The 18,195-nt window shown below is 52.9% G+C and overlaps 1 protein-coding gene across 1 annotated transcript; it reads right to left on the bottom strand.

The window, feature by feature from the left end:
* Window positions 1–876: 876 nt before the first annotated feature.
* Window positions 877–17,907, bottom strand: DUSP4 (dual specificity phosphatase 4). The gene is made up of 4 exons (XM_046648604.1): window positions 16,957–17,907; window positions 7,152–7,297; window positions 5,503–5,722; window positions 877–4,862 (listed from the first exon to the last, which is right to left on the bottom strand). Exons 1-4 carry the CDS (start codon window positions 17,387–17,389, stop codon window positions 4,477–4,479), a joined length of 1,185 nt encoding a protein of 394 aa, XP_046504560.1. The 5' UTR covers window positions 17,390–17,907; the 3' UTR covers window positions 877–4,476.
* Between the last annotated feature and the right edge of the window lie 288 nt (window positions 17,908–18,195).

Here is an 18,195-nt window from a genome sequence, read left to right as displayed (position 1 = left end):
TCCTCATCATTTTTCCCATTTTCCTACCTATTTCTGCATATTTATTTCTCTAGGTGAAATCAGGATCATGTTGCCATGTTCCTCCCAAATCCTGTTGGTGTTTTGATTTAGATCACATTAAATGTATAGGTTAATTTATGGAGAAATAATATCTTTTCAATATCGAGTCGTTTTTTATCCAAGAACACAGGATGTCCTTCTGCCTTTGTCAAGTGCTCTCGTTATGTCCCACGCTTCTGGTTTACGATTTGGGGAATTTGTACCAATGGAATCTGAAACAAGCAATCCACAGATCAGCATTGGGTAACCACTGATTTGTAGCATCTTCAACTGTTTATTTCTTCAATCTGGCCTTGAAACACAATGCTTATTTCCATGATTCCAGGAGAATGTGAGGTCAGTAAAGTTTCCTAGGATTCTGTGAACTGGGCTGGACCCCCTTGCTATAGATGGGCAGGGGTGTTCCAGCGGTGGTCACTCCTCATACACTCTTCTGTTACAGCCCTAATCACCCGTGCTTAGGCTGTTTCGGCCAGCCCTCTCCCACTCAGCAGCCATCCTGATTGCTCCATCCTGTGCTTGGCACAAAGCAGACTTTCAGATGAAGGACACTCCCTGTCTCTTACCACTCAGTTCTTCTTGCCAGTCTCTCTGCCTAGAGAAACCAGGTTCTTAGGGCTTCCTATTAGCCTTCTCCTGTCACTGACCTTGAGTGGCGTCCAGGGAGCAACCATGGGCTCACTGATTTGGGGGCCAGTCTCCACTGTAGACATTACTAAACAAGCAAGATGGTCAAATGACCCAGATCTTCTCTCTCCCCCTTCCAAGTCACTGTAGCAGCACAGTTTTCAAGGAAAAGATGAACCAAGCCAGAGGTGGTTGGAAATGTATTTATTTTTCTTCAAATGATCTTTTCCAAGCAATAAATAAAAACAGACATGTTGACTTTTCTAAAAAAACAAAACCAAACAAAAAAATTCCCTAAACTATATACATCCTACGGAAATACAAGCATATCAAATGTAGAAATGACATCACTCTGAAAGATGGGGCTATTTACAGAAGTTACAAGTATTGCATTGCTCTGTCTTGAAGAAGCCTCTTCCTCGTGTGACTCATAAACTCTGAGGAAGGGCAGGGTGCTCCTGGGGGGAGGGATATCTTCAAAGAGGAAAAACATCAACATCCAGACACTGTATTCAGTTTCCCAACAATGCTGCACAGATCAGCTGACTTGCAAGGGGCATGAAAGGGTGCCCGTTCAGGAGGTCACGTGCTCCTTGAGCTCCTGACAGAAACCATCTTGTCCCTCAGCCAGGCTGGGACTGGCAGTGAGACTATGCTGAGCCAGTGACAAACTCGGGCTGTGGTTTCTGTGAGACAAGTCAACTCTGTGTTATGAAGACCCAGCCTCCAACAGCACCTTGCCATCCAGAAAGCAGTTCCCCAAATTGGTTACACATGGACAGCACTTGGGCGCTCTGAAACACACTGATGCCTGTGTCCCTCCTCCAGAAATGCTGGTTTAATTGGTCTGGGATAGCCTAGGAGCAAGGTTTTGAAAGCTCCCCCGTTGATGCTAATGGGCAGCCAAGGTGAACCACTGCCTTAAAACTACCGGCTTAGAGGCCAGTCTAACGGCCCCTTCCCCTCACACCTGAATCAACCATCCTACCTCCCTCTGGCCGCCTTCCCAAGGATTTTAAATGTTTCTTCATGGCTTCCCAACTTCGTTGAAAAGTCTGGAATCCAGGTGGAATGAGCACCTGAGGAAAACGGCATCAGGAAGGGAAAGACCGCAGCTGGGATCTCCCGGCCACCTGCTCACGAGCAGCTTCAGCCTACTACCGCTCCGTGGGAGAGGAAGCCCATTTCCCTGAGGGCTCCACCAGCACCCTTGGGTCACACAAGATTCCAGGAGGGAACTGGCAGCACTCCCCAGTCTCTATAGAAAGATCCAGTGAGTCTACAGCCTTTTGTAGACAACAGCACAGTTGATAATCAGTGCAAGCGGCAATGCTTTTTGGCCATTATAGAAATTTCACGTCACCAGAAATCATTCCATGGGAGGGATTTCTGTTGAAACCCACTGGACTGACCCTGCCATGGTGTCTTCCTTAGAACACTTCTAAGTCATTCAAGAGGCTTCTGATGGGAGAATAACGACCCCAAATCCCCTTTTCCAATCAAGCCAATTTCCTATTTTATTTCTAAGAGTTTGGTGACTCATGCTGTTATCAAGTACAAAGAAAATGGCTTTATAAATAGCAGTCTGACATTGTGGTGAAGACTTGACTTGGAAAGCAGGGGAAAGGCATGTCTGGGGCTGGTCCTGAGCTCCGACTGTCCGTGTGGTTGGAATCCAGTCTGGGAAAGCAGGATACGCAGGTTTTGGCAAGTGTAGACTCATTCTATAAAAAGTGAATCTGTTCCAGGCTTCTTGCCCTCCCCTCTCTGCTGCTGGAACCCATCGCTCTTTCAGCTGCAGAACCCACTTGACTGCATTCATCACAAAACAAGAAGCGACTTCCAGGAGGCATGGAAAAAATGGGAACATCCAACCGTGCCGTCTCTAAATAGGACCATTGTCCAGGAACCCCAACCCCTCCATGGCTTACCCCTCACTATTCAGCCAAGCAGCTCCTGGGGAAGGAGGGAGCCCCAGGCTTTTCTCAAAACAGGAAGTGGGAACTTGGGCCTCACCCAGAGACGGGCTTGACAAAAGGCAAGACAAATGATGCCAACACAGGTTTATGTTTCTGGAAGGAAATGTAACCAACCTGGTCCTGTCTGGGATGCCAGGGTGAGAAAGAGCATTCCAACACTATTCTGACATTGAGGCTTGAAGTTATTTACGGGTGAGCAAGAATGTTCATTTAGATGTAGATTCTCAAAGGGCTAAAAGAAACATGCTCTCGTTTCTAGACAAGTTTGCAATTACCTCTAATCTGACACTCTGTGACAACACTGTTCCACGACACTACAAATGAAACGACATGGAGCTTGTTCCCTCCTCCCTCCCCCCAAGTCCAAACCACAGAAAACATCCTTCTTCCTCCAAAAGCCATTCCTCCATTTGGAAAGGTCCCTTAAGACGGCATTATCCCATGGAAGGATTCCACAGTGGCACCCAAGTGCCCTGCATGCCCGTCATGGAAGCCCAGCAGCCAGCTCCCAAGCAGAGTCTGCCCGACTCCTCACTCACGCTCTTCTGCCATTCTAGCCCTCAGGCGAGACCTGAAATGTGGGTCCACGCCCCTCTTTTTATTCAAAAGAGGGCCTTTAAAAATATTCACCTACACTAGGAATTTGAAGAACACAAGAATTTCTTGGTATACTTCAGAGTAAACCCCCTACAATTAAAAACTCCAATCTATGCAAAAAGAGATGGTGCTTCCACTTAGAAAAGGATCCATTTCCGACCTGTCTCTAGTTAGCTGGTTTTCCCAATGGCCTTGCCAGATGATTTGCTGTAGGAAAATCTGAATTGCACCCAATTTTTCAGGAGCACCATATATGGTATAGCATTTATCACAGATGGTATACAAGTCCTCAGGCAGGCCTGTAAGCAAATGCTCCCACCGCCAAACTGAGTTACCGATCATCAGAGAGAGAAGGTGGTATTGTGGTTTACGGCATCAGTGGTCTATGTGCCCAGAAACCAGCTTCAAAAGCAACTAAAATGTCATCCTTTCCTTTCTTCCTCCTCCCACCCGCCCTGGCCTGCTTCTCAGTGGCACCCAATGCAAGCTGATCATCATGCTAACCGGTCCACACGGAGGAGACACCACTGACTCCCTCACTGCTTTGAGGCTCGCATGCTCTTGTGCTCGGCTGATGGACGTCAACATAAATACATCCTAAATCCACTGTCACTAGACTCCTTGTACTTACATACTCCAAGGAAACTCTTAATAAATACTTTTATTTATTATTAAGCATAATTATTCACCTGTGGGTGACTCAGAAAGGAAAATCATGTCCTCAAAGATTTCTTTAAAAAAAAAATTCCTCTAACTAGGAAAACAAAAAGGGACCAAGCACAGAGAACCAGGCACTTCCGGCAGACCTGTTTTCTTCCGGTTCCTTTCCCTCCAGCCCGCCCTCTCCCCGTAAATCAAACTGGGTGCGCACGTTTGCCAGGATCTGTGGGTTTCATAACTTCAAGCCTTACTGCTTCAAAAAATGAGGTAACAAATTCCTATCTGAAAAGTAAAACTGACACATAAACCAAACCAAGGGCTCCCCTGCCTGCTGAGGCAGCCATTATTGCTGTAAGTTGGAGTGTTTTGTTTGTTTGCTTTTTATATGTATTCAGTCCTTATTGCCATTCTAGCTGGCCCCATGGTTGGCCAAGGAGAAATGGATGGGAAGGAGCTTGGCCGCCTGCCCCCAGCAAGTCCCGACTTGCTGCCCACACATGGCCCACCTAACCCTTGCCAGAAGCCGACTGGTTTTGGGGTTCCCAGAGTGGCTCTAACAGCTGGGGGAGGTGGTGATGGGGCTGTGCAGGTAGGGCAGGCTGCTGGGGGGCGAGTGCACACCCACGGAGACTGGGAAGCTGAAGACAAACTTCGAAGTGGGGGTGGGGGTGGCCTTGCCCCGCTCCCGCAAGGGCCCGGAAGGGCTGGCGGCCTCCACGGCACAGGACGTGGCCAGCACCTGCGACTCGAACTGCAGCAGCTGCCCCATGAAGCTGAAGTTGGGCGAGATGATGCTCCGCCGCTGCTTGACGAACTCAAACGCCTCCTCCAGCCTCACCCGCTTCTTCATCATCAGGTAGGCCAGGCAGATGGTGGCCGAGCGCGAGATGCCCGCCTGGCAGTGCACCAGCACCCGCCCGCGGCAGTCCTTCACCGCATCTGGGGCAGAGAGATGCGATTAGTGCCCTCGGCGGTCCTCAGCCTTCACCTAACGGCAGGTGCAGGGGGCCTGAGCCAGAACGCGGGGTGCGGGAGGATTTGAGAAGCATGGAGGATGGGACACTCCCACTGAGGGAAGAACCGTTCTCGGCTGAAAGGGGAGGGAAGAAACCCACGTGGGAGGGACTAAAATATCCTAGCATTCCACCCCTTCTGGGATATTTTTGAGACTTAACTGAAGAAATGCACTCCACTTAGGAAAAACTTGTGCTAAAGCCAGTTAAACCCCAACACAGTCAAGGATTTCCATTTGCAGAAACAAAACCAACGACCCATTTCTCCCTTTCTTTGTCTTCCTCCTTATCCCCAAAGCCTTATGGGTCTAGAGAGCTGAAGACACGGAAGGAAAGGTTATTGGCTCTGTAAGCCAACAGTACTGGCAGGCGTGGGAGTTTGTCTTCCTATCCCCATCCAACACAACATCCAATGAGCAGGCCTTCCTGTGGAGGAGGATGCAAACTGCGTACACCCTGGATACAGCATCTCCTAAATCCCTCCTTCAACACACGAGTTACAAGTGGTTCCCTCACGTCCTCCTCACCCGGCCTGGGACCCGGGACCCCAGCCAGGGCCAGCCTACCGATATACTCGATGGCTTCCATGAACCAGGAGCTGATGTCGGCCTTGTGGTTGTCTTCCACCGGGATGCACTTGTACTGATAGTGTCCTTCAAAGTGGTTGGGGCAGTCAGAGGAGACGTTCAACAGGGCCGTGATCCCCAGGGCGTCCAGCATGTCTCTCCGGGCTGCATGGTAGGCACTGCCGAGGTAGAGGAAGGGAAGGATCTCCACAGGACCCCCCTGCACCAGAAAGGGAAAACAAGGGCCCCCAGGCATCATGAGTGTGGGCAGCTAGGAAAAGGGCCAGTGGGGGGCTTGGGCCGGGGGGAGGGAAGCCAGCCTGAGGTGGGCTTGCACAGACCCTGGGGAGAATGCCTGTGGACACAGCCTTCCAGGTCTCCCCTCATCCACAGGGGCTCCTGGAGGGAACAAGGGGCTTAGTGGGACGTCTCCAGCCTTTACACTCCACTCTGCTGTGGGCAGAGAAGCCAGGACAGGGAAAGCTTTGGGGGTCCCTCCCATTGGCTCCAGCAGCCTACCTCCCCTGTGATGAATGGAGGGGCAGACAGGAGGCTGGCTTGCCACACTGTGACATTCAGAGCTTGCACCTGCTAATCATCAAGCTATGTGTTTTGTGGTTTAGGGACTTATGGTTGGGTAAGACTTCACTTGGCACGTCAAAAGCAGACACCAGGGGCCGGCTCCGTGGCCGAGTGGTTAAGTTCACGCACTCTGCGGCCCAGGGTTCGGATCCCGGACGCGGACATGGCACCACTCGTCAGGCCACGTTGAGGCAGCGTCCCACATCCCACAACTAGAAGGACCTGCAACTAAGATATACAACTGTGTACAGGGGTTGGGGAGATAAAGCAGAAAAAAAAAAAAGATTGGCAATGTTGTTAGCCCAGGTGCCAATCCTTAAAAAAAAAACAAAGGAAGATTGGCAACAGTTGTTACCCCAGGTGCCAATCTTTAAAAAAAAAACAGTTAAAACATGAACCTAGGCCAGACTCAATTTAAAAAAAAAAAAAAAAAAGCAGACACCATGTCAGCCTCACAGACAAGAGGAGGGACCTTGGTAAAATGAAGTAATGTTGGCTTAAATTAATGACAGTTTTCTGAGTCAGGGCCACGCGAGTGATCTGGGATTTGGGGAGCAGAGTTGCTGGACCCCATAAATTCACTCTCTCTCCATCTAAATGAAAGGGCTGGAAGGGGTGGGTTTGTAAGAAATGTGGTAGCTTGAGTTGATTTTCTTAGGGGAGGGTTGGCTGACCATTTATGTCCATTTGGTGTTTACAGTTGGGTCGTACATGAGGGACAAGCGGACTGTTGTAGATCAGGGCTGGGGGTCCACAGGCCACTCCTTCAAAGAAGGGTGTCTCTCAGCTTCCTACATGGCAGGTCACACCCTTCCCGCTCCAGCCGGCCTCCTCGCTTGTCTGCACATAACTCTAGTGGCTACTCAGTGAGTTATGTCTTTATATATTTTTTGTAAGCAAGGGTACTAAGAGAGGGAAGGGGAAGAATTCCAAGGAACAAATGGAATTTATTCCTAACCCACCTAACATCCCACCCCATACTCGCGGTTCACCACATTCTCCCCAAGTTGAGGTACTGCGTCCAAAGCCCTTGAAAAGCAGAGCTCTGAAGAGAAGCCCCTCCCAACCTGGTCGTGCAGGGGGGTTCCACAGGAGCCGCAGCCCAGGTCCAAGGACTCGGGGGCGCTTGGGGACACAGCAGGTGGGATGGCTGCCAGGGACTTGGTTTTGGAACAGAATTCCGGGTATTCGGAGGAAAACCTCTCATAGCCACCTGTAAAGGAGAAAGAAGCAGGTTAGGGGCATCACTAAGCCGGCAGGAAACCAGGAAGCGCTTGAATCCTACCCAGGACTGAGAGCCGTTGGGAAGCTGGGCTGGCTGGATCCACATTTGCCACTGGGTGGCGCTGTGGACCCAGAGATACAGGCTATGGAGTATTTTTCAGAGATGCAGAATCCACATTTGGTCGCGGCTAAATCCTGAAGACTGGCAGTAAAGCTTTCTGGACGAGACTTTGGTATGGGATGCAGACACACAAAGCAAGCTGTGCAAGGGGTATGCAGAAGGGACTTTTTGCAGAGGAGCTCCGTAGGGTGATGACAAAGCATGAAAGAGGGAATGGCCACTGTGGGTTTTCATGAGTGCTTGGGCAGCCTGCAGCTGGGCCCTGGGACCTGCAAAGCTGTCATCCCCCACCTTCAGCGCTTCCTCTGAAGAGGTCCTCCAATGTGGGAGAGAAGGAAAAAAATACCCTGGCACCAGCCCTTCTGGATCTCAGCAACAGAACAGATGCCAATCGCGAGGCCTCGTGAACAGCTGTTCCATCAACAAGGAGCCAAAACAAGAGGAAACAGGCTTAAATCTAAATAAATCCCTCTTGCTACATACAGGTTTGGGGCAAAGGAGGATTTCCTGACCTGAGAGTTGCTAAGCCCTGGAATGGTTATCTATGGGATTATCTTCCGGGGAAACGAGTCTTTTACGTAAAAAAAGATAAATGGCCAACTTATGGGGAATAGTGTTAGTGCGAGCAGGGAAGTGCCAGCTGGGCGGGGATGGGCAGAGAAACACCGAGAGAAGAGACAAGAGGACAAGGCGCTCAGCCTGCATCTCTGATTTTCTTGCGGTCTCTGGGCCCTTGCTCTGTGGGTCACTTACCATCTACTGTCAGTATTTGGCCCTGCTTGCATTTTTACTTTGCAGTTTCTGTAGGACCCAAGATGGATTATAAATTAATTCAGCAGATGAAGAGGTTCAAAAGGTACAAAATTCCAGTTATAAAACAAGTCAGTCCTGGAGATGTAATTACAGCAGGGTGACTATAGTTTACAATACTGTATCGCATATTTGAAAGCTGCTAAGAGAGTAGATCCTAAAAATTCTAATCACAAGAAAAAAAAAATTTTAACCATGTATGGTGACAGATGTTAACTAGACTTTTATTGTGGTGATCATTTTGCAATATAGACAAATATCGAATCATTACATTATACACCTGAAACTAACATAATGTTATATGTCAATTATACACCCCCCCAAAAAACCCGCAAACTTACGTAAAAATAAATTAATTAATTCAGTAGGGCCTGCAACCACTGAATTTATTAGTGGAACAATCACGCTAATGGACCCATTCAACTGACAGTCATGTATGTAGCTGGACCTTTAAATCCTTACAACAGAGCGCTATGGTGCCACTGTTCCCTGTAATGGTTCAGGGTGATCTTCCAACATGCAGCCATGTGATGGTTAGTCAATTACTTGCCCTGAATCCCAGCCCTAGAAACAACGGCCTTGGAGAGGAAGGCAAGTGATTCTTTGCCACATCATGAGGCTTACAGAAACAGGGCAGACATTTTTTCCTCTCTGACCGGAGCCTTCTCGATTCCCCTCCACTCCCTCCCTCAGGATATAAACAGATCTCTCTCTGGTCACAGGCCCCCGCTCCTGCTGAGTCATAATGACCAGCCTCCCTGGATGGAAAACCTGCTGCAGGGGCCACCACTGCCAGTTTCAGACGTTCCGGTGCTCTTAGAGGTCCTCTCATCGCAGGGGCACCCCTCCCTGCCATTATCACCCCGTCACCCCCCTTATAAAGCTGCAAACACTGCTGCCCCAAATGCAGTGGACAGAGCAGGGCAGAAGAAGAGCCAGCAAACGTCTTGAGCTGAAGTCCCTGCCATGGGCCTCTGGGCCAAGAAACTTCAGCAAATGCTCCCGTTTGGAGAAAGTGGGAGGGGAAATGGATGGATCAACAAGCCATCACTGAACGCCTACATAAAAACCCACCGCTTGTTACTCCAGATAGCTCTATAGGATTTGGAATCTTTTTAATAAAATGATCCTTGTGTTAATTTGAGCTATCAAAACACTTTTTTCAAAGAAATGTAAGGCATGAGTGGTGCCCCCCAAAGCTTATCACCTAGACAGGCAGAGAAGCGCGACCCCCCGCTCCCCCCGAAAGTGGGTGGTGGAGGCACAGGAAGCCAGGGTCAGGTCCAAGGTCACCGAGGAGAAGCACCTCTGAGGGCAGCGAGGGGAGGAGCCTCACGGTGGTTGAGAGAATGCTCTTCCCATCGCTGAGCACACAGCCTTTGCAGTGAGACTCAGAGGTCTGAGCTGAATCCCAACCACCCGGTGAATCATCAGCTGTGCAGCCTGGGGCTGTCACTGAACCTCTCTGAGCCTCCTCCTCATCTGTAAAATGTGATGAAACGACCACACGCGGCATCCTTCGAGGACTGACTGGGACAGCCAGCACTCTGCGCCTGGCCTCGGGGAGACTCATAATGAAGGTTTCCTTTTATGGCACCTACAAGGGGACTCCAGCATTACTGCCAACTTCCAAGACTTTGGGCAGCTTCCTCCTCTAGAGCTTTACTTATTTTTTTCCAGTCGGAATCTTGAGACCTAGTAGTTAGACAGCGGAAGTGTGGGTACGGCGCTTCCTGAGCTCAGCGTCCTTCCCAGCCAGGGACATCCGCTAGCTCCCCATCGATCATCAACCAATCCCGTGGAGGGATCCCCAGCTGACCCTTGAGGGTGTGGCAGATGGGGGCGCAAGTGGCCCAGCGGGCAGGACAGAGGTGACCCAGAGGCCAGACCAGGCCTGAGGGAGATCATTTGTCATCTCCCTCCAGGCTGCTCCTAACAGGACAGGGAGACAGCAACGGTTGGGAAAGCCACCATTAGAACGGAGCAGGAAAAGGATTACTGAAAGGTCACTTCCCTCCAGCGATCTGAAAGGATCTGAAGAAGCAGATTAGCCCAAGGAACGGGAGAGCACTGGAGGGTGGCATCCCTGACGGGGGGCAGCAATGAAGGGGGTTCGCCCTCCTGAGCTCCCGCTGGCTTTTGAGGGTCTGTGGCTGGCTGTTACAAGGAGCATCCCCAAAGGAGCTCCTCTGGCGGGGGCCAGGGCTGGGGAGGAGCAGACTCTGCGATGCTGGAGCAGGGGCATGCAGGCGAGGCGGCGCAGATGGAAGGGGACAAGTTAGGAACCACGCCAGTCCACACCCCACGAGGCCACCCCCCAGGAAGTCATCTCTGGGCATCAGATCCATGTGAATAAAAATGACAAAAATGACAGCCCACTAGGTACCAGGCTCGTTCCATCCACATATCCAACCAGCAGCCCTTGAGAAAGGCCTGACTAGCCCCAATTTTACAGAAAAGGGAACTGAGGTGCAGGGCAGCCCCCAGGTAAGAGCAGGACCAGCATTCAGCCCACTGGCCTCAAAGCTGACTTTTTTTTTAAAGATTGGCCCTGAGCTAACATCTGTTGCCAGTCTTCTTTTTTTTCTCTTCTTCTCCCCAAAGCTCCCCAGTACATAGTTGTATATTTGTAGGTCCTTATAGCTCTGCTATACAGGACACTGCCTCAGCATGGCCTGATGAGCGGTGCTAGGCCTGCACCCAGGATCCGAACAGGCGAAACCCTGGGCTGTCAAAGCAGAGCATGTGAACTCAACCACCTGGCCTCGGGGCAGGCCCCATCAAAGCCACTTCTAATGTGGCCATCAGGAGCCCACCCAGCTGCTTGCCCATCTCTGCCTTCCTGGTGGTCCCTCTCTAGGGGTCTCAGCGTGCTGGTTTCATCACATGAAGACACAGACCCTTCATGCAGAAACAGAAATGAGCTGAAGAGGGCACTGCTGACATTTCACCAAACGCTGCTTCTTTTCAGTGCTCTCTTAACTACAGGTTCTCAAGAGGGAGTCGTGACCAGCATTTTTTATTTAATGAAATAGGATAGAAACTACTAGAATGCATTGCACTAAAAAGGATATAATTTCATGGACCTCTGGTTTCAGGTGTGTCTGTATCCCTATACTGGGTCATGATGGAGAGCAGCAGGAGCCAGATTTAGATCACCAAGTGTTAGCCAAAACTCATGAGAGGGAAGGCTTATTCCCGCTGTACACACAGGCTCCTGCAGGTGCCACGTGGGTCGAACTCCCAGCCTGCGCCGTGGGGGGCTTGAGCAAGCACATTCCCTCCTGAACGGTTTTACCACCCTCAGAATATAAGAATTTCAGACTCTATCATCTCTAAGTTCCAATATTCTGTGATCCTAAATGTCCATGATCTACTTATTTGCAAACTACACACTGACAGCCGGTACCCAATTCTGCATTTCCGTCTTCTGAATACAATTTCCTAACAGACATACCAATGAATTCCACCCGGTTTTCCTACATCCTGTTGAACGTAATTCCGTAACAGATATCTAATTTTGACCTGTTTTTCCCATGTTTCTTATTTAATAATAGACTTTCTAGTCTTAAAACTCCCATTTTCTCATCTTAATTTGAAAACTTGAAGTCTAGGGGGAAAGAAAGAAATGTAATTTTTCACCCAACTTTCTTGAGGAGTGCCACATCTACAGTCCGACTCCCTGCTCTTTTCTCTTTCTCACACCCACTCGCACAGCAAGGCAGTTTTCAAAGTTTACTGCAAAGGATGACCCGCTGGCCACGAGTCCTTCCACCCACCTCCTGTCCAGGCAGGGGTAGGAGAGTATGTGTGTGAAATGGCTCTCGAAAGGCTTTCTGATCGGACCACCATAATAGGACTCTTAATGGGGTCTGTGATGGGGAAGACTGTCTTTTGGTGGTGATTATGGTCATGGATCTTAATATGGCTGCTGCTTTTTTCCCATGACTCTCAACACTCAGAATATCATCAGTTCACAGACAGGCTTATGGCCTTGATCTCCAGGGACCTCTTATCAATACAACGCAAACACTGACCAGCAAGAAAGTGTGCGGTCATTTGAAGGTCATTTGCCTGAGAACTTCCCTTGATGTGGGTGTTCACTCAGTAAGTGCCTGTGGGAATGCTGAGCCGTATTTAAAGTTTACCTGCGGGGGCTTCTTGCCTTGGGCCTCCACGCACAGACCTCCTGCAGGGCTGGGCCAGCTGGCTGACACCTAAGGCCACCCTGAGCTGGATCTTGTTTGCAGTCCCTCCGGTCCCTCTGTGCTATCTGCTGCCTTCAGCAAGCTGGCTTCCGTTTGAGAGTGAACTTTTCTTCCTGCCAAACTTCCTCTTCGGTAGGCGGAAACTGCCTCCCAGTAAGGAAACCGGCTATCTGGTTTCAGATGTTCTCATTTTTTCATGGAATTTCTTGGCTCATTAAAAAGGCTCCTTAAAAACTCCCTCTCTCAGTTCTGTGCAGCCCATCGTGGTGGGGACAGCCCACCTCTCCTATAAGCATCGAGGACAAGCCCAAGGGAGCTGTGATGGGCTTAATGACGATCAGGTTCTCACTCAATTTACATGCAGAGAAGCATCCAGTCCAAATGAGGCAAAAATGAGTGAGTTTGCTTCATTCATTGTAATTCTTTAGTGAATTACAATAGGGGTTAGAAATTACCTTTGAGGCCTTCTATTTTTTATAATTCTGACACTCTCAATCTTTGGCTGTCATGGGCATTGTGTCATATCTGCCAGAAGAAAAGCCAGTCCTTTTCCCTCTGAGAGGAAGATGCGAGCACTGTCAGCTCCCCACCCCCACCCCTGGGCGATGCTGCTCGATGCCACTGACCTTCTGGGGGACTGGGATGTGCTGGGCAAATGGGGATAGAGAGAAAAGACAGATGAGAGTCAGAGTCGTCGCCAGGGCTGCCAGTCGAGCCCCACCCTCCCATCCACACCCTTCATCACTGGCCTTGGTGGCCGTTTTCTGCAGAAAGTGTAATGTCAGAAGCAGTCCGGTCAGGCCTGGAGACTACGGGGTACGTGAGGCCTGACCTGGAGGGAGAAGCTGGACTATCTCGTTGATCCTCCCGATTTCTCAAAAGAGCTCCAGGACCGCTTTTAAACCAGAACTTGAATAAGGACTGACAAAGGTCATGAGCTGAGATGAATTTCAGACAGGAGGAAAGATAATGTTTTTATTCCTGAAATCGTCTATGTAACAAACTGATTTGTTATTTGGGGAATGTGAGAGGTAAAGAATGACTTCTATTAAGGTTAGAAAATGCTTTTTTGGTCTTTCTCTAATGACCAGGGGGGTCTGAAAGCCTACTCCAAGGGTTTATGAAGGAGAGAGAAAAGCATTTCAAAGGAGATGTGTACTGTGCTGTAATGAAATTTGGAAAGCTGAAATTTCTAAACTGTCACTAAAAATGCCTTACAGGATTTTTAAATAAAATGAGCTGGAGGAGAAAAAAAAAGATTTACCCCAATGGAAATCTTTTCCTAGCAAAAAGACCAGAAAATGTAGTGATTTGGGTTACTGCTTTTAGCAAAACTTGGGTAATATGAGGAAATGTAAAGGCTAGGCAGCATTTGATTGATATTGTTTCCTCTTAACTATGAATTCTTGCTTGTGGCGTTAGTCATTAACTACCTGCAGTGAGTAACCAACTGCCCAAGTGACAGAAATAGAAAAATCAGATTTTTAAACAGAATTAGTTGGTAGAATTAGAAAGCCCATGGCCAGGAAGGATAACAGAACCTCTGAAACATTCTTCTGTTCTTACTGTCCCCCCAGGACTGCGGACACCCAACAATTCGTCTTCCACTGGCTTCACTCTGACCACTTTTACTCCACACCCGCCATCACTCATCAAATGAGACACACAGGCCCATTAGCTGCAAAATAAAACGAACAACTCAGGTGGGAACCAAATTACCCAACCCCTAATCCATTCAGGCATTTACTAAAGATAATCTAAGGGCCTTCGTCCGCGTTTCCCTTTAGTTCCTGCCCCCAGGCTCCCTCCCATGAACCCACCTTTCTTCCCTTCCACCGGCTTCTTCTCCAAGGCACCGAGGAGGCCTGGCTTTCCTCCCGGGCCCTTCCCGCGCCGGCGCGGGAGCAGACGCTGCCCTGTTTCTGCTTGCCCACACTAGGGACGGCTCCTCCTTAGAGGGCAGAGACCAGGAGCAGGAATTTTGTCAAGACTGCCTCTGCTTAGCCCAAATAGGAAAATAACCTACCACCTCTACAGAACAAGCTGGAAGACCCCCGCCCCCTACTTCTGTGAATTTTAGGCGACTGCTACCAAAGGCAGCCTCCCTTTGCTTATCAAGACCCAGCTCGACCTCTCCTGGCTACTCCCGGGGCCTGGTCCTGAGAAGACCGAAGGGCGACAAGCCGCCCAGGCGACATCTCAGAGGGTAGCGACTTTGAGACGCAGAGGGTCGCCCTCCCTCGGCGCCAGGTCAGACAACAGGAGGCAGTGCAGGCCTCGGGAAGAAACAGCCCTGAGAACGAACACTCCTTTTCCGTTGGCCGGGCACCTCGCCAACCGCCAGGGGACTGTCATTTTCCCCGGAGCTAGTCTCCCAGTCTGTACGGTAGCATTTGCCTCGCGCCAGCGGCTCATCCGCGGAGCGACTCTCGGAAACGATCGGGCTCCGGGCTCTCCCGGTGGCTTTCGTGGGGACCAGGGAGGTGCCACGAGCCGGAGTAGGAAAACCTTCCAAATATGCCTCCCTCTCCGGGAGCGGGGTCGAAGTGTCCGCGCGCCCCGGAGCCCAAGGGCCAAGGTCCCCGAGCTGCCGCTCTAGGGCAGTCCCCTCCAGATTTCTTCCCGGAAGAAAAATAAAATAAAACGAAGCCAGACTCCACGTGGGTCGGCCCTACCCCGAGAAGGGTCCTGCGTTCAGAGGCCCCCGAAGGAAGGCGCGCGCGCGGGCTCTGAATCCGAAGGGACTCGAAGGCAGCGCGGCACGGGGAACATCCCAGCCAGCCCCAGCCACTCAAAGGGACTTTCGTCCCAGAGAAATTTCTCTCATCGTTCCCACGAGCGCCAGCACCCGGCAGGGGAGGGCAGGCGTGCTCAACAGCCTGGCCCCCCACCCTGGCGTCTGACAGTAGTGGCCACGGGAGTCCGCTGGCCGTACGCCCGCGGTGGGCCCCCGGGCTCAGCGCGCCACCCAGGGCAGGCGAGGCCGGCCGTCCCCAGCGCCCAGCTCCCCCGCTGAGCGGCCGGTCTTTCGGGGCAAGCCCCTTCCTGGCACTTTCTCTTAAAGCGCTTTGGGGAGAAGGGAGGAGGTCTGGGCTCAATCGGAGGTGCAAAACGCAGCCCCTCCCAGAAAAAGAAAAATCAGCAAAATCGCCTTAGTGGTTCAACCAAAGGTCAACAGCAGCATTTCCCCAGCAGCTGACAGGTCAAATGGCCAGGAAACAACTGCCGAGAACAAAGCCCCCCGCTGTTCACCAGGGGCAAACCCGGCTTGTCGGCACTGAGCAGTTTTGTTGTGCTTTTTGGATGGGGCGATGGGGAGAGGTTTCCGCCCCTCCTCCCTCCACCATCTCCCTTCCTCTCGGCTGAGCCGGTCCGGAGAGGAAAGAAAAGGAGGGAGGGGGCGCGGGGCGCCTGGGGGGAAAAGAGCGGCTCTTTGATGGCCCGGGTCTGAAACGCCTCTCGGCTTCTGAGGCTAGGACCGTCTAGGGCGCAAGAATGCGCGGAATGCGGCGGCGGGAGGAAGGGGCGCAGCGCGACAGGGGGCGCCCCTACCCCTCGCGCCCTGCTCGCTCCCCCTGCCCACCCCGTGCCCGAGTCGCGGAGAACCGCCGCCCGACACCGCCGGGCAGGTGCGGCCGGCGCACGGTCCCCCAGTAACTTGGATAACGCCCGGTCCTTCTGGGGTTCTGACTTCCAGATTTGACAAGACCTCCCCTCCCCAAAGAGTTTCTCCAGGGTTCACTTAAATCAAGCACGCGCCGCCATCTGATCTTCGAGAACCGTGTCTGAACAAAAGGTCGTACTTCGCCGCTGCCTGAATTTAAGAGGTACCATGCCGCCTTGCGTTTCCCAAATACTCAGACCTCCTGCGCCCCGGCTCCCGGAGCCTGGATCTAGCCCGAGGCAGGAGTTGGCCACCTTCCAGGCGGAGCTCGGAGTTGGGCAGCAGGAAACGAGATACAGATCGCTCCACACAGGGTCCGCAAGCCGATCTCCCCTTCTGCATTGACCGAGGGCTGGTTCCCAGTCGGACCGGCAGGGCCCATCCCACATCGGCGCTCACTCTCCTTCGCCCACTTCGCCACCTCTTGGGTTCTCGGGGTCCGACTCAGTGCAGGGCCCGAGCCCGCCAAACCGATAGGCCTAACCTGTCCCCACTCGCACAGTGGCACTTCCCGGGACTCGAAGGTGGGCAACGCAGATGGGTCGCTTCGCCCCCGAGGCCGGACAGTTAGTGAGCGTAAATACATGCAGAATCGCCCTGAAGGGTGCGGACTTACAGGTGACAGAGGAAACGCGCCCTCACGGCCTCTGAGGACTTCAAGAGCTCGCACTTGCACACCAACGCACAAAAACCTTGCAAAACCGTGCACACCGACACGCACAAAGGAGTGCGCAGGGATTCCCGCAGCCACGAGGCCCTCCGGAGACTTCCTCTGCCCGTTACGGCCCGGCCGCCAAGCCCCGCTACACCTAGCCTCCAGCTCGCGCCCCGGCGCCCGCGGTTACCTTTGAGCAGGCAGATGTCGGTGCGCTCGGCGTTGCGGCGCAGCGCCTGAACTACCAGAGACACGGTGCTGTCCTCGCGGAGGCTCTCGGCGCGCGGGCTGCGCTCGTCGTAGACGATGACCGCCGAGTAGAGGCCGGAGCGCAGGCGGGCGCGCACCTCCTCCTCGGCGGGCAGGATCTGCTCCAGGCTCACGGAGCCCTTGGCCCGCCGCCGCACGATGGTGTTGCAGCGCACGTTGACCGAGCCTCGGATGTAGCCCGCGCTGTGCGCCAGGAACGGTCTGCAGTCCAGGAGCAGGCACTTGCCGCCGCTCGGCAGCCCCAGGGCGCCGTGGCTGCTGCTGCCGCCGGCGCCGCCGCTGTTCTCATCCCGATTCATCAGCCTTTTGAGCACGCTGCAGTCCATCTCCCGCAGCTCCTCCACCGTCACCATGGTCGCCGGGAACCGCGGCTGCTGGGCACGCAAGGAGGCAGAGGACACCCGGGCCAGCTGGGGCGGAGGAAGGGGCGGGCGAGGGCTACGGGAGGGCGCGTGCAGAAGTGCCGCAAACTTGGCCCCCAGGGGCTCCCCCGGGCGAATCTCTTCTCTCTGGTCCCCTTCCTCGCGCAGTCTGGCGGTTACATAGCAGTCCGAGCGGCCACGGGCGCCCGGCAGCACGGCGCGCGCTGGGGGAGGCGGCGCTGGAGGGGAGTGTGTTTACGGAGAGGACCACGGGCTCCCTTCTGTTGTTGCCTCTATTGTATTTTGCCGGCCGTGCTGCTCCAGCCGCCGCCGCCGCCGGCGCTGCGGTTCCGGCCGCCGGTCCCCACCAACAGTCGGAGCTCGGCGCTCTGCCCCAGCCAGAGTTTCCTCCTCGGCTTAGAGATTTATTAATGCTCCTCGGCTCTCCCCCGGGAGGGGGCAGATTCATTACTACCTCTCGAGGCCCCGCCTCTTTCCATTCTGGGCCTGGCGCCCTCCCCCGCCCCGCGCGCTCTCTCCCCGCCCCATCCCAGCTCCCCGGGCCCCGCGGGCCCCTCCTCCCGCCCCCTCCCCGGCGCGTGAATGGAGTGCCGGCAGCTCGCGCCCGGTCACGGGGACGCGACGTCACAAAGAGCGGAGTAAACTGGGCGCGCGGCGCTCGCCGGCGGGCCCATTCATAAAACCGAGGGCGAGAGGAAGAGGGAGGCGGCCTCCGCCCGGCAGGCGGGCTGCAGCGCCCGGACTTTGTGAATGGAGCGGGCGGCGCCTCCCCGGCC

Source organism: Equus quagga, chromosome 22, assembly GCF_021613505.1.
Source record: "Equus quagga isolate Etosha38 chromosome 22, UCLA_HA_Equagga_1.0, whole genome shotgun sequence".
NCBI classification, from domain to species: Eukaryota; Metazoa; Chordata; class Mammalia; order Perissodactyla; family Equidae; genus Equus; species Equus quagga.
The sequence above is the reverse complement of the archived record's forward strand: the minus strand, read 5'-3'. Positions and strand labels throughout refer to the sequence as shown.